The 16,612-nt window shown below is 40.4% G+C and overlaps 1 protein-coding gene across 1 annotated transcript in view; it reads left to right on the top strand.

The window, feature by feature from the left end:
• LOC126412274 (WD repeat domain phosphoinositide-interacting protein 4-like) overlaps positions 1-16,158 on the top strand; it is a 40,104-nt gene extending 23,946 nt beyond the window's left edge. Inside the window, exons 7-8 of the mRNA XM_050081781.1 lie at positions 2,751-2,869; positions 13,794-16,158. Coding sequence (XP_049937738.1) covers positions 2,751-2,869; positions 13,794-13,906 — 232 coding nt within the window. The 3' untranslated portion in view covers positions 13,907-16,158. The remainder of the gene's footprint in view (positions 1-2,750; positions 2,870-13,793) is intronic.
• Positions 16,159-16,612: the final 454 nt, after the last annotated feature.

The following is a 16,612-nucleotide window of genomic DNA, read 5'->3' as shown; positions in this document are numbered from 1 at the left end:
AGACACATGCAGCAGGAAACAGTCTTCACTAGCTTTTGAGCTCTGGTTCTTTTTCTGATATAAAGTACACACATTCACACACTCAACCCCTGCCCCCTGACCCCTCCCCCCCCCCCCCCCCCCCTACACACACAAAAGCGCATTATCATGGCCATGGTGTCTTTTTTGCAGCCTGATGGTTGCAAGTACTGCCTCATACACAGCATTTATTCACCATAGTGTCAATGTAAAGGCAGTGAAAGAGATGTACAGTAACTCACAATTCGACAGCAGTCCACTTGCAGTAAAGTGCTGTTACCCTATTTCTAATCTACTTTCTAACTATGGGCCATTTTATTTGATGTCACAGTGATGTTGCAAAACGATTGGCTGGTCTTGTTTTTTTGGAAATGTTTGCTGGGCACACAACCTGAATGTACGTATAAATATTTTTTCGAAGGAACTCTCAGAAGCTGAGCATTTCAAAAAATTAACTTTAGGTTTGCCTTCCTGAGCTGAAGAAAGAAACCACGTGTATTTGCGGATTTTAAGAAGAAGAGGGGAATTCCATATATATGCGAAACTTCCACATACGCTTGATCCATATGCCAAGGAGTTGGGATTTGGTGTGACATAAGCATGGACCAGGATATTACATAGAATGGATGCATGGTGGAATACTACTTTCAGATTGATATTTTTCATTTCAGGGCTTGATAAAATATAGTTCAAGAAGTCCTGAGAATGGACAGAATCAGGTGCATGTGCAGATATATCATAGAAGAAACTACATAATATTTCCAAGAGGCAGGACCCAGTTTTCTTCCAGTGCAACTGTGACTAGCAGTTGTTGCTCACCAATTTATTCACTGCTTTACTTGAAAAGTGTAGGCACCAAGAGATGAAACTATAATGTCATTGTAGAGGACATTGACTTTCAGATCCCATGTCTGAAAATCGAATCATGGATCTCTCGTGTGGCATGGGAAGATTCAGCTGTAAGCCATGGACCCTAGCTATTCACACAGGCGAGGTGTTGATGCTTGACTTAGATGTCCTGGCTTCGATTTCCCATCAGTGTTATCTCACTGAATATATTTTTACATGCTTTTTTGAGTTGAAAATCTGTTCCTGTTAATTAACTTGTTACCTGTAAATATTTTGAGTGCTTCATTAATGATGTGGTCCCAGTACATGGAGGTGGGCAAGGCTCTTTCTCTCTGTATTAATGCCATGTCCTGTATTAATACAGCAGATTTTTCTAGTTTACCTAGTCTTCTGTGACATCTGTGTTGCTTGCATTTGCCTTTAACAGAGCAATGTGTCTGGCCAATGTATCGTTTTCCACACTGACATGGGATCATATTTATTTCTGGTCTTCTTAGACCTAGATCATCTATTATGGAACCCAGCATTATTTGCACTAAGATGCTGTTGATTTTAAGGACACACTGCCAACAGAAGGCAAGAAAAACATCCTAATTGAGTTCTCCGTTCCTTCTGAATTCTCTTGAGTTGTGCTGGTTGAAGCAGTTGAAATACATACAGCTAATAACTTAATTAACATGCACACACAGATTTTCAACTCAACAAAGCATTTACATAAGCATTTATGGCACTAAGGAATCATCGACCAAAGACAGACAAATTCTGTGGAATGACACTGAAGGAGAATCAAAACCAAGACATTCGAGTTGGGCACGTTGCCCGTGCACATTCATTAAGAGTCTACCTCTCCTGCACTGTGCATGCGGGGCCTGCTAGCTCACTTCTCTGACAGGGTTCTAGGTGTCAATGTCCCAAGCGATGACATTACAGCTTCACCTCTCAGTGCCATCTTTTTTTCTATTGAACCAGTGTATAAACTGGTGAGTCGCGACAGCTAGCCATAGTTTCACCTTGGTTAATGAGCAGCTGCCTCATGGAAATATTATCAGTGTGGACAATATGATCCAATCCTACATCTGGGAACGTTTCAAGAGAAACTTCGGACAGTGCAAGAGACAAATTACTGAGGCTTTCATGAAGGATATGGTGTATTGGCTCTTGTTCCATATGGTAGAGATATAACTAATAAACCTCAACCAGACAAGGGGCCCACCCAGGACTTTACAATATAACTAAAATACGAGTGTAACAATATTATGAAAAGGAAAGTTGCCACTCACCATATAGCAGAGATGCTGAGTCGCAGATAAACACAACAAAAATACTGTCACAAATAAATAAAGCTTTTGGCCGGTAAGGCCTTTATTAAAAACACACACACACACACACACACACACACACACACACACACACACACTCATGCTAACGAAACTCACATGCAGAACTGCAGTCTCAGGCAACTGAAACCACGCTGCAGCTGTGTGTGTGTGTGTGTGTGTGTGTGTGTGTGTGTGTGTGTGTTTGATGAAGGCCTTACTGGCCAAAAAACTTTATTTATTTGTGACAGTCCTTTTTGTTGTTCCTACCTGCAACTCAGCAACTCTGCTCATGATATTGTTAAATTCCATCTTGGATTTTTCACTGTTGAAAATAGGAGTGTGATTGGTAGAAAAATTATGTAGTTAAGTTTAGTTTTCCTGAGCCAGTTTCTGCCAGATGGCCAAGGGTATGGTACAGTAAACCAAAAGTTGTCATGTAATAAAGGGTTGATGTAGAACATTGTTAAGTAAGATTCATTCTGAATTACAATGTTTAATAAGAGAAGCAATTTGTATCCAACTGAAAAAAATACTAATATAAGTGTTGTTTATTTTAATGGACAGTTTCTCCAAAATGGGCTTCCTCGGTAATTACGTAGAATCACAGTGGGCACTCGCCAATTTCACAGTACCCCCTGAATGTGCCTGTATCTGTGCCTTTGGATCACGTACATCTGTTGTAGGTAAGTAGCGCTGTATGGAAATGTGCAAAAATTGTTAAATGGTGTATTGTCTCTGTAGGATAATAGTCCTGTAAATTGTAAAAACATGTTCACAAGTGCTGGTATTGGTATGTTATTAGAATACTTAACAACTTCTTCTCCAGGTATTGTTTGAATGTTTGTGTGTCCCACCAGTCTTTACAACTTTATTGATAACCCAGAGCAAATTATAACTTAGCAAAACAAACTGGTTACTTGGTCATGGTGGTACCACTGTCGCGTTTACACCTGAGAAGCAGACCGGGGTTGTAGCAATAATATAAACTGAAGTACTCATGCACGTGGAGTGCTGTCACATGCTACACGTTTTTACATGTCATTGAATGAAATATCCATTTTGAAAAAGAACAGGAAAAAATATATAAGCAATGTAGGAAAAGGCAGATTGCTGTTTATCATAAAGAAGATATGTTAAGTTGCAGACCGGCACAGTTGAGACACTTATGCAAAGCTTTTGGCCACAGCCTTCATCAACAAAAGAAAAATAGAAAAATACTCACCATTCTCACACACAAGCAAGCACAACTCACATGTACTCAACCACCAAATCCAGCAGCTCAGGCCAGTATCTTTCCTCCAGTAGTCATCACACACTGTTTTGGCTGTTTTGTGGTCTACTGGTTATGCCGAGGTCATGGATTAGAATCTAGGCAACCAATACCTGGAAGGCAGTTCTCCCAGCCTTATGAGGCAAAGGCAGCAAAATTGACATGCTGCAGTTCACTGCATTAATGTTACATTGAAAGGATTGCACCAGGCACAAACAATATACATGTATTAGCAGCAAAAGCTTGAGCTTTTGTTTATTTGGGTTAGAGAATGATATGCTTGATGTATTAAGGGTGTGGCTCTCATTCTTTACAAGGTTACAGACAAATTCTGTAGGATTCAAGTCTAGATGACACAACAGAAGTAGGTAGGGAACCATTTTCTTGCAAAATATTGTCAGTGTAGTAAAGATGAGAAGGTTTGTGTCCCTTAATTAATGCCAGAAGTTTGGCTTTCCTTGTCACTGTATATTTTTAATTTTTTCTGTTCATTTCTGTTTGATAGACTGAAGTTTTCATGTTATATTCATAAAGGAAAAATGACCACAGAATGAAATTCTACATTGATAGCAGTCAAAAATTGCATGACACTGGTTTTTGACAATACTTGTCAGACACTGTACTTTTCAACATTTATTCACAGTGTGGTGTGTATGAAAAATAAATCATGATGCGTTTATTCAGACACCTTTTAAAATCAAATCCCATAGGTGCAACAGTTTTCTCTGGGTTTCTTTGCTGTCCTTGAGTCCTGTCTTGTGTGACATAAACTGTGAAGTTTTTGCAGGAACAGTTTACTTTGTATTGGTCATAATCCCAAAAAAATTGTCTAATATATCATCAGTGAAATATTTGTTGTGCACATTTTATTTCTTTTGCTTTGGGTTAGGTACTTCAATACCACCTCAGTTGACATTGTGTCCATCCTTCCGCAATTTGCACACATTGACCTACTCAGGTTTCAATTTCCACCATTTGTTTGCATTTCCTATCAACTTCTCTGTTGGAACTCTCATACCTTTGTTGTTCTCATTGTAGGTAAAATTAATGATGTTGGCAGCAAGTTGTGGCTTACCATGAAAGTATTTTTCGTGATCACTTTTCATGATCATTTTTTATTCTTGCACTGTGTTTTTGCTTGCACTGCAAGGTAACAGTGTGTGTTTCTTTACCTTGTGATTACTGTGCCATGAAGTGGGTGCTTTACTGGTCTGACATACTTAGGCTGGATTTCAGCATACGACTGAGAGTGAAGCTGGCTGGGCCTGACAGTGTACCGTATTTACTCGAATCTAAGCCGCACTTTTTGTAATCCAAAAAACTGCCTGCGGCTTGGAATCAAGTGCAAAGTAAGTGGCAGTTCTGAAAAATGTTGGTAGGTGCCGCCACAACTATCTTCTGCCGTCGAATATATGTAGCGCTACACAGGCATGCTTTGCAGACACAGAGATAAATACTGGCGCCAAAACCTCTGCGTCAGTAAATAAATTTAAAAAAAGAAGGGTGTAAGACGAGCTTTTTTTCTCCGCCCCGAGTTTCGACCACTGCATTTTCATACATTATCCAACGAAGTAAATACAAATGCCGTGTTGCTCATCTTCGAATATAGCAGCATTTCAATGTACTACGAAAATCCGACTGGCATGACTATTTGGGATGTTTGTCAATATGGCCAACTCTGCGCTCTGAATTTTTTCCTACCTGTGAGAAGAGATGGTTGCTAATAGGATCTTTTATGAATTGCGAATCACATGCAGTATTCTCTTCAACATAAGAATAATACGAATATAAACATTTTGCCATGTATTCTTTCGTGTTTGCTGCTATCTCATTTAAATCCTGTCTGCCTAATAACCTACGAAACTAGTGTGAGGCAGCAGCAAATGCAGGAGAATATACATATCATGTCATGTTTATATTCGTATTATTCTTATGCCTAATAGTGATACAATCAGAAATGAAGCACGGCAATTGACTTCATTTTTAAATCTAAGATGACTCTAATTTCTGTGCAGAATGTAGTGTACAAAAGAGGTGTCTGCAAAGATTTTCAAACGGAGAAAAATTTTAGCTAAACTCTCGTTCAGAACATCTATCATACGCAGTCTATCATTTGGTTCTAGTTGACCATTATCAAAGAAAGCAGCAGTGTAAGTAACAACAAATAGCAGTCTCTTGCAATTGTTTCGCTGATGAGACAATTCCTCTCTTTTCTTTATTGTAAGCGGCGGTAGCATACACAAAAGCAAGCCATGCCGCGAGCGGCGACAGGTCGTAAACACTTATTATCAGAATGCGACAAACAATGCATGACACAGTACAATAATGCATTTTGAGCCAGAGTGACGTAAACACCTATAACAAAGAGAACGGCACTTATCACATCAAAGAAAAATAAGCAACCGATTCAAACCAGATGAAGCACGCCTGACGCATAGCAATGGCTACCTGCTAAAGCTTAATTGCTAAGCTTACGACCCGAACCAAACTACTGTAGCTGTATCGTCATTTATTCTACCTAAATTGTGTCTCATATTACAATAGACCAACTGTGTTTCGATTTGGAGGTGCGGCCTAAAACTTTTCTCTCCCCTTGAATTTCGAGTCTCAAATTTCAGGTGAGGCTTAGTTTCAGGAAAATTTTTTTTCCTTGATTTCGAGTCTCATTTTTCAGGTGCGGCTTAGATTCGAGTGCGGCTTAGATTCGAGTAAATACGGTAAGCTGTCAGTCGGCTGGTAGAGTGCACTGTGGAGAGGCTGCATGCACATCCGAGAGTGGAGGCCTCTGCCAGGGCTAGCACCTTGCAATTTCTGTGGCGTGCTGTACAGCTGCGTGACCAAATCACTGGTGTGGAATCTGACATGGGTCACTGCATTCCTCCCCCCTTGGGGGTGGGGCATTGCTTATTCCTGGGCAAGGAATGGATGGTCACGATTGGAGATGGTACCCATGTCCATGGAGGCCCGACAGGCGAGATGGAACAGCAATTCCCAGTCAGTAGAGAACTTGGAATATGGGTGCAACTGGACTTGAGGAATGCCCACGTACCCCCCTGTGGGATGGGAGTATGAGCTGACAGGACTGGTAACAGGCATTCTAAGCCAGGATTCATAGTGGCATCCGGTGGTGCCGGGGGAGTTGGAGGCAGCTCCACGACAGGATACATTGAAATAGCAGGAGGCGTGTCTACGTGTCTACCAGCTGGAGGGTCACCAGAGCTGCTGACAGTGGCTGTGTTGTTGAAGGCTCATCGAATAGAACTGACACAAGTAGAAATTGAGACTAGAACACTATTGAATAGACGCCAACCAGCAACCAATGCACTGGCAAAGGCAGTGGTGTGGCAGGAATGGGTGGGTGGGTGCCCACCTGGACGCAGAGGTGATTTTGATGGTGCTGTACCTCCTGGTCTCCTCTCCCGAGAGTGTAGACAAGGCGGCCATTCAGACACGTGATGGTCGCCAGTAACCAGCAGGTATGCCGACCAAAACCACGAGCCCAGACTGCCATACCTGGCGGGAAGTGTGGCACAGGTGAACACAATGATGATGAGCAAGAATCCAAATGGAGGAGATGGAGCAGCGTCCACAGTTGGCACCTGTGGAGAAGCTTGCCAGGGGTACGGGAACCAATAGCGGTTGTCCAGTAGGCCATCAGAAAAAAACAGTAATGCCTCCTAAGCAGTAAAGTCCTGCAGATACTTCCTCTTTTGGTCTTGAAGGTGTGAACCATGCAGTCACCTTGCCTGTTAGATTGGAGGTGGAAGGGAGGGTAGTGAACATGGCGAATGCCCGATTGCATGCAGAAATCGTGATATGCATGGGACAGGAACTGAAGTCCATTATCGAAATGGTAGTAGCCATGAGATTTTCAACAGAAAAAAAAATTAGAAAGAGACAGAATAGTAACTATAGTACTGGTGAAGAACATTGAACCGTGTATGGAGAACATGTCAATGACAATCAGCCAGAACACAGTCAGAAATAGACTTGCAAAATCCACATGAGCGCATTTCCAGGGCTTTTTTGATGGAGACTGCGGGGAAAACGAAGCCATCTGAACCACCTGTTGACTAGCACACTGGGGACTCACAGTAACCAAATAGTCCAGTTCCCAGTCAATGCCTGGCCAGTACACATATGTGTGAGTCAAGGCTTTGGTGCGGGAAACACCCCAATGACCCTCGTGGCACAGCTGTAAGACCTCCCACCACAATATCCTGGGAGTGATCACCCTGGGAGCTGTGTCATCCATGGAGAGGGGGAGGAGCCCCTCAAAGACCGAGAGTGTTGATGCAAGACATAGTAGTAATGAAGCAGATTGGATGTTTGGCCCAGAGGACAAGACAGCCAAACCTTCTGGGTGAGGTGGATGACCTGCTTCAGGGCAGGGTCAGACGCTGTGGCCTTGGTGACCTGGGTACTAGTGATGACGTGGTGAGAGGCGACAACCAAATGAAAATACACAAGCTCCTCTCAACCAAACTCTCGGTCCGGACTGACGGGGGCAGTCTGAATAAGATGTCTAAGTTGGCATGGCACCCTGTGGGGCACAAATGGATGTTGTAGCAGTATTTGGAGAGGAATGAGACCCACTGCTGCAACCTGTGGGCCACTTTATTGGGAATCCAGACAGATGTACTGAATAGTGAAACTAAAGGCTTGTGGTCTGTAATGAGTTCAAATTTGGTGCCATACAAGAACGTGTGAAATTTTGTGACCGCATACCCAATTGCCAGGGCCTCCTCCTCGACCTGAGAGTAGTGAACCTGTGCTGGACTGAGAGTTTTCGATGCAAAAGCCAGTGGCTGCTCCGAGTTGTTTGCATTCTGATTTGCAAGAACTGTGAGGTTTCCATACGCAAAACCAGTGGTTTGTTAGGATCAAAAGTAACTAGACGTGGTGCCAACCTGAGGTGCTCCTTGAGCATGGAAAAGGCCTAGTTGCACGCTGGAGACCTAACAAAGGAAGCACCCTTGCAGAGGAGGAGATAGAGAAGGTACGCAACAGTGGACACCAGTGGTAATTGGCAGTTTTGTACAATGACAAGGGATGTGACAGATCCATAATGGCCTTGACCAGATTCACCAAGGGTTGGATGCCCTGTTGTGATATGGTGTGGCACAGATACTCGGGAGAGAGTTGGATCATTTTAGACTTTGTTATGCAGACCCACAGCCTAAAGATTTTCAAAAAGAGCCCAGAGATTGTGCAGGTGATGGCTCATATCATGCCTGGTAACGACAGTGTCGTCCAAGAATCTGAAACGGGGTGGAATAGTGGATATGACCTGTGCCAGATAGTGTTGAAAAATTGCGGGGGCACTTGCCATATCAAACATTGACCATTGGTATTGATACAAGCTGAAAGGCGTATTAAGAACGTTGATACAGTTTGACTACTCATCCAAGGGTGACTGGTGATATGATTTGGAAAGATCGAGTTTGGAGAAGAACTAACCCCCTGCTAAGTGTGTGAACAGCTCTTCCGAACATGACAGTGGGTATGTGTCAATCGTGGACCATGAATTCACAGTGACTTTAAAAATCACCACAAAATCACAGTTTTCCAGAGGGTTTCACAATGATAGCAAGGGGTGTGGGCCATGATCTAGAGGAGGGGACTGGGAACCATAGATGAGAGACGAGTGAGTCGGTCCAGTTTTGCCTGGACTTGAGAGCAGAAGACTAGAGTTTGGGATTTTTTCTGCCTGAGGACTGGGTGTTTGTGTTGTCCTCATCATCATTCGGGAAGTGGTGAGACTAGAAAAGGCAAACAGGAGGCAGCAGCTGGAACTCTCGTTTAGGTGCTGCGTGGAAGCCGCCGGACCTGCCAGCTTGCAGCACCACTATGCTGTCCTCCCCAGTCACAGTGAATGCAGGCAGACCACCCTGCACCACAGTGACATCGCACCATGCTTACAGCTATTGACTAGCAGAATGCAAGACCTGATACAACTGGGCAATGGATGTGACAACACCTGGTCAAGGGAAGGGTGGCCATCGTCAGACTTCCTTAAATGTGGTGGAGCTGATGATGACTTCACGAACCGTGACATCCGTGTACAACTCTTTTGATTTGGACATGAGAATACGGCAATTGTGACTAAAGCTGTGGAGAGCTGTGTCCCAGGCACGATTAGACTGATGGGCCTGTTTCTTGCATTGGTAGAATTCAACACTAGCGGCCATGATGCGTATGTGGTGGCAATCGTAGGAACATAAAAATAAGCATAAATTGTCAAAAGAAAATGAAGAAGGTCCCTGCAATAGGGTTAACTGCCGCAATACCTGATACAAGATGGGAGAAATCCCTTACAAAAATAATGCACAATCTTCCATTGCCTCATCATACGATGGAAGCAGAGGAGTAAACATAGCTGGAGACAAAGGGGGGGAGGGCAGTGGCGGCACAGCCTGTTGCGTGACCATACAGTGTTTGGTCTGTTGTTGCCCCAACATTTTAAGCTGAGCTTCCATGTCGCAACAAGAAAAATGTCCCAACAAAATGAAAAAAAGCAACCACACAGCAAATCGCGAGAAAAACAACCCTACTCGTTGCCAGTGTGTTTTAACTAAAAGAACACACAGATAACAACAAACACAAGAATACAAGAATACTGGTGCAGGAAAATACTTGCCATGGAGTGGCTGCACAAACACAAGAATACAAGAATACTGGTGCAGGAAAATACTTGCCATGGAGTGGCTGCACTACTAGTCTGAGGCGCATAGGCTGAATGTCAACGTACGACTGAGCATGAAGCTGGCTGTGCCTGACTCTGTAAGCCATCGGCTAGAGTGCACTACAGAGAGGCTGCGTGCACATCAGAGAGTGGAGGCCTCTGCGGTGCTAGTGTCTTGCGATTTCTGTGGTGTGCCGTACAGTTGCGCTCCAGCATCGCAGGTGTGGAATAATTCCCCTAACTTGCTGCCTTCAAATCATTATCTTTTCTCCTCCCTTAAGGTGCACACAAGTGGAACTAAATTTTCAACCAATGAGCGGGTGCAAAAAGGGGCTCTGAAGTGGGATAGGAGCAGGTGGGAGAGTACTTTGAGGAGGACATAAAGATGATTGTGCCAGGACTCAAGACATGCACAGGAGAGGACGGTGATCCTGTGAAGAAATAGTCGACAAGTTTATCAACATCCTGTAATTTTGTGTTACACACACTTTTTCTTAGAAGAAGAAGAAGAAGAAGAAGAAGTTGATGATGATGATCTAGTACATGAGTGCATGTACTTTCTAAACATACCTCGTACTTAGTTCCTATTTCTGCTATAAAACAAGCATAGTGTTCACTGTTCACCTAGCAAGTATTGTAATCGACTTTAGTGTTTTAATTTTGCGGAACATTTTCATAGTCAGCTCACTGAACAAAATATTAGTCTCCCCCTCACTTTAAAAAAAGCACCCTGGTGTCTTCTGGGAACTGTAGATGATTTAGAACTGGTCCTAGGTAGTCTGTGAATGTTCACTCCAGACATAAGTAATTGCTGTGAAGTGAGATGAATGTGCTAGTCAGTTGTGTGCAATCAGCACAGTTAGACGGTATGATTTTGATATGTGATAGCATGGCAAAAGCAGCAATAGTGGTGAATCAAGGTGTACTTTCCAACATTCCTGTAAGGAATGGTGTACTGCTCACTCAGCAGTGGTCGTAAAAAGATCATAACAGACAGGGACCAGAGAAGAGTGTCACACCTTGGTTTCAAACCTGACAGGAATCAATACCTCAGTGAATGCGTGTCCATCTTGACCAGTTTCTGAGTGAACATTGTGATGGGAACTGGATTCAGCCACTTGCAGGAGCACATAAAGCTGCACATTCTTAATTGGCAAAACGGCATGGAAACTGGATGGTAACTTTGGGATGGCTGTCATACCATGGCCTGGGCGCATTCATTCAGATTACTGTGAACATGAACCAGGATATTTATTTCAATATTCTACATCTTTGTGATGAATATGCTGTGAATAATCTTATCTTGCAAGATGACAGCAGCCATCTTCACAGAGCTGCGTGCACATGTCCCTAGTTTGGTAAACACTCTGGCATCCTATCACACCCTGCTAAATCCTGTAGAAAATGTCCGGGATTAATTAGAAAAGCAGGTCAAATGCAGTACATAGTACCCACACGGTTTGATAGGCCTATGAGATCTTAATCACCAATGGGCTTGGCTCGACAAGGCGTACCTGAAGAAATACTACCCTCTTTGAACTGAGGCCATTATCAAGGAGCAGTGTTGAGAGTCACACGATTTTTTCGTGATGTCACCTGTTGGTGACTAAGTTTTTGTCCAGTGTGCTTACAACAGAGTTGTTACCATACTTTTAGAGCAATGTTCTAAACATACTACTAAGTTCTTACATTGTGTGGCTAATATTAATCTAAATGAAACAGTTGTAGAAAGCTATGATACTATTTTATTTTATTTGAGATACATATTCCATAGATCCAGTAATGCGTGATTACGCATGGATGTGGAAGGAGTCAAAGCAGATACAATATAGATATCATACAATACATACATACTGGTATATTACACATGATAGATGAATGATTCAAAGCTGGTACAATACACTAATATAATCAAGATAATAAATAAACAATACAATACAATATAAAAAATACAATAGTGATAAAAAAACAATACAGATAACAATGACAAAGGAAATAATCTGAATTACTACTCAAATTATTTATCTCTGTTGAAGAATTCATCTAAAGAGTAGAAACATTTTTCCAGTAGGAATTCCTTTAGCTTTTTTTTTTTAACAGCATTTTCTTTTCTTTTAGAAACTTTATATTACTCGGGAGTGCGTTAAAGGTTTTTGTACTTGTGTACTTAACCCCTTTTTGTACCAGAGAGAGATTTTTCCGTTCACAGTGCATATCACCTTTCCATCTGGTGTTATAATGATGGTATGCCTCATTTGTTTCATATTCAGAGGAATTGAGAAGAGTGAAAGCCATGAGTGAGAGGAGATATTGTGAGGTAGTGGTTAATATACCTAACTGTTTAAAAAGATTTTGACATGAGGTTCTTGGAGGGACACTACATATAATTTGGACTACTTTTTTCTGGCTTACAAAAATTTTTTTTGAAAGTGGTGAGTTGCCCCAAAAGATTACTCCATAGCACATCACTGAATGAAAGTCGCCAAAATATGCAGACCTTGATACGTTGATGTCTCCAATTTTGGAGATTATTCGGATGGCAAATGTTGCTGAGCTAAGCTTTTTTAGTGTTTGCTGTATGTGGAATTCTCAGTTGAGCCGGTTATCTATGTGAACGCCTAGGAACTTTGTGCACTGAACACTCTGTAACTGTTGGCTCTCGTGTGCAATGTTAATCTCTTCTGGGCTTATGTAACTGGATTGGAACTGCATGTCATTTGTTTTGCTGAGGTTTATTGCTAGAGAATTTGCCATGAACCAGTTCAGAGCATTTTCAAGTGCTTGGTTGGTATTTAACTCTACGTCAGTGGAGGTATTGCTGGCTGTCACTATACTTGTGTCATCTGCAAACATTGTGATATTGGTAGGACTAAGTATGTTGGGGTTACTAATAGAAGATTCTCTTAACATTACTCAGCACAAGTGTGTGATGCATGCTTAGTTGAAACAAATAAACTGAATATAAACGAATGAATGGAAAAAAAAGTTTTATTGGAGGATATATTTTGTCATTCCACTTGAGAATGGTCACTATTAAAGCTCTGTTTCTGGTCCCCCCTCCCCACAGTTCCCTTTTCATGGCTGGACCCTCCTACACACAACCAGCCTCTCATGTCTCCCCCATCCTGCCACTCCAGCCCCCTTCCAGAAACATTTCTTTTTACTAGCACACTCCAATGACATAACAAGATATGTTTTAACTTTGAAAATGCCTTTTCTGACCATGGCCCCGAAACTAGTGACGTGGGAGAAGACTGGTATTGGCTTCTTACAAATGTATTACTGCAAATGCTAGTAACTTTTTCTCCCATGGTGTGCTTTTTAGGCTTACACTCTCATTAAGTAGTTTCCCTGTATTGCTCAGTCTTTTTCCTGGGACTGTGTTTTAAGAATGACCCTTTTAACTGGAAGTGTAATAATCGCTTTTGAATGTCATAAAATATTGAATATACTAGAATATTTGAAGCTCAGGGGAAGAATTTGATAACTGACACATATTCCTTAAACACAGTCCAGGCTGTTAAGTAGATGTAAAAAGTTAAACAGACAGAACAAAATTATTTTTCTTGCAATTGTGTGCAGTATTAATCAAAGTTTTAGTGTTTATTTGCTGTTTTGTGATGTTAATGATGCTCACTACCAAATGTTTCAGCTGTGTGCTTGGATGGCACGTTCCATAAATATGTCTTCAATTCCGATGGCAATTGCAACCGTGAAGCATTTGATGTTTTCCTTGATGTATGTGAAGATGATGACACTTGCTGACAGCAGCCAGTGGTTCACAAAAACAGGGAAACAGTAACTTCTGTACATAGTACATTACAGACTGTGTGTCTAGAACTGCTTGCACTCCCCTGCAGGAGGATATTTACAGCTATATTTTACACAACTCATTTGAAAGTGAACTGTTGTCCTTTTGTGCTTGCTATTTGTGGATTTTTGCTTTTGTACAAATATATTACAAATGTGTATTTAATGTGTTGACTGCTGTCCAGTAATGGAAAATTGTGTTTATTTTGTCTCAAGACATGCTTTCAGAGAAACATTGTTTCATCTGTATACAGTTTTAAAAAGCAGCTATGCACAAATTATTGTTTTATTGTAAATACATCCAAGGGCTATATGTGCTAATTCCACTGCCACCAGTTGTACATAAAGTGCTCAGAAAATGGAGAAAACAACAAATAATTTGTTTACTATACAGCTAATGGAATATTGTGTACGAATGTGTTCATTGTTAGGTAAATGACAGACATAAATGGTGTTTGATGAAAAGATCTTTAAATTTAAAATTACGCATTTTGCTAAACATGGTGCACATATTGGTGGTTTTCCACATGATGGATATTTGTGTGTCACTTTCAGGATTTTGTGGAATGTGATGGAGACAATGTGATTGTTTTTAGGGTAAGTGGATCTCTGCAAAGTTTGCAGTTTTTATGTGTAATCCACAGAGTTCCTGCTGTTCTGGAATATAGTTGTTAATTTTGTTAGTTTGGATATGAGTACTGTTGGTTCTGTTTCAGCATGAAATAAATTCTACAAAAAGCATGACTTAGACGTTAGGAATGTCTGTCTGTGTAAAAGAACCAATATCTAAGGATTTTTTTGGGTTGTGTTGAATTTCTCCCTACCATATCTGTACATTACATCAGGTGTGAGGTATTGCTGTAAAGGAATTGTCACAGGAACTGAGAAAGGTGAATGTTTTACTTAAATATTTAATTTTGATTTTTGTAAGCCATGAACTTACAAAAATTTCTTTGTTCTGATTTTTGTTCTTCTTTCTGTTTGTATACTTTTCTGTCAGTGTTGTAGCTAAAATAGAGTAGTTCTTGGAAACATTCAGTCAACCAGTTGTAATAAATCTTATTCCCTAGCATATTTTTTGTGTCATGCCCACTAATTATAATGTGAAAGCAAGATAAGGTGTTTGGATATAAGTTGGACATACTTCTTAACTGCTTCATTGAGAATAGCCTTCTTTTACAGTATGGTTATAAATAGTTCTTTACTACAGGCAAGAGAAGAAATTACTGCTTATCTTCTCCGGAATGATTCAACATTTGTTGTTCTATTTCCTCCAGTAGATGTTTGTGGTGTAATGTACTATTGTTCCTCTCCTCCTTGCTGAGCATTTCTTCCATTTATGTCTCTGTGATGTTCACATATTCTACTCATATGGCATGCTTTCCCTTTCATTGACCCAGTAAGTTGGTTTTGTTGGTGAAGTATAATAAAACCTGGGCATTAGTTAAGTTTTAACTGTGCTCAGTGTCAACAGATTCTAGAACATGAAATCACATTTCTTGTCAGCTTCCATTTTTTTCCATGCCTTGCCTTAATTTTTTAAATGTTGTTAAATGTAATATCAGTATCTTTGTAATAAGTATATATCAAAGTTTGTAATATATCACTATTGATTAGTGGGCCATCAGTCATTAAGTTACTTCTGCAAATTGTTTAGTAGTTGTAGCATATTCTTTGACTTTTTATGAGTGAAATAGTGATAACAAATCATAGTCATTTCTTATTTGAATCTGTTTATTTGAAAATTTTTGGTGAATCCTTATTTAATCAGTTTGTTACAACTATCGAAAGTAATTCTCTCGCAATTTCTCTTTAGTCTATCTTTTATTTACTTGCCTCTACTATATTATTTATACTGAACAATTATTTTAGTTCTTTATTCTATTGTAGCGCTGCATATGTTTTTTACACTTATTAATTAAAAACAAATTCATACGGTTACCAGTTGATCAATTAATGTATGTAGGAGACCTGTGTACAAAGTGAGATATTTATTGTGTCTAATTAGTGATACACATTTCAATTTAATAAAATGACTGTAATTTGAGCAGAACTGCCTTATTGCACTGCATAGCATTCTGCAGCTCTTGGAAGTGCATCCTCTTGCAAGCAGTACATTTTTATCAGTGATAATTTTTAAAGATAAGCCATAGACTGATGTCAATGTACATTTAGAAAAATGTATGTTTGTCTTCCATTTCTAGAAATTCAGTAAAATGGTTTCTGTCAAAATTAGTCTCATTTATATGTTCTGAGTACCTGACAATCTGTTAATAACAATTTCTCTCTTTCTTTTACGTTGTAGTTATATATTAAGAAGTCATTTAACTTTTTATCTAAATTGATAAATAGATTTTTTTTTGCTTCAATTAAGTTACATTTCTTGACAGTGTGTCAAACTGAATCAATATGTTATTGGTTTTATTACATAAAATGGGTTAAAGGTTATCTCAGTGTAAATATACTAAGCCATGCAGTATGTTTGTAGTATTTTGCCGTATCTGTGTGAAATAGCTGAATAAGAATAAAATAATCATTTGTGGCAGATTAAAATTGAGCACCAAATCAGAACTCAAAATACAGATCTATTATCCAAATATGGCTCATAGACAAGTGAAAGCTTCATTCAGCCAGTATATTCTCCATATTTCTGCAAACTCC

This window comes from Schistocerca serialis, chromosome 7, assembly GCF_023864345.2.
Source record: "Schistocerca serialis cubense isolate TAMUIC-IGC-003099 chromosome 7, iqSchSeri2.2, whole genome shotgun sequence".
Taxonomy (NCBI): domain Eukaryota; kingdom Metazoa; phylum Arthropoda; class Insecta; order Orthoptera; family Acrididae; genus Schistocerca; species Schistocerca serialis.
The sequence above is the reverse complement of the archived record's forward strand: the minus strand, read 5'-3'. Positions and strand labels throughout refer to the sequence as shown.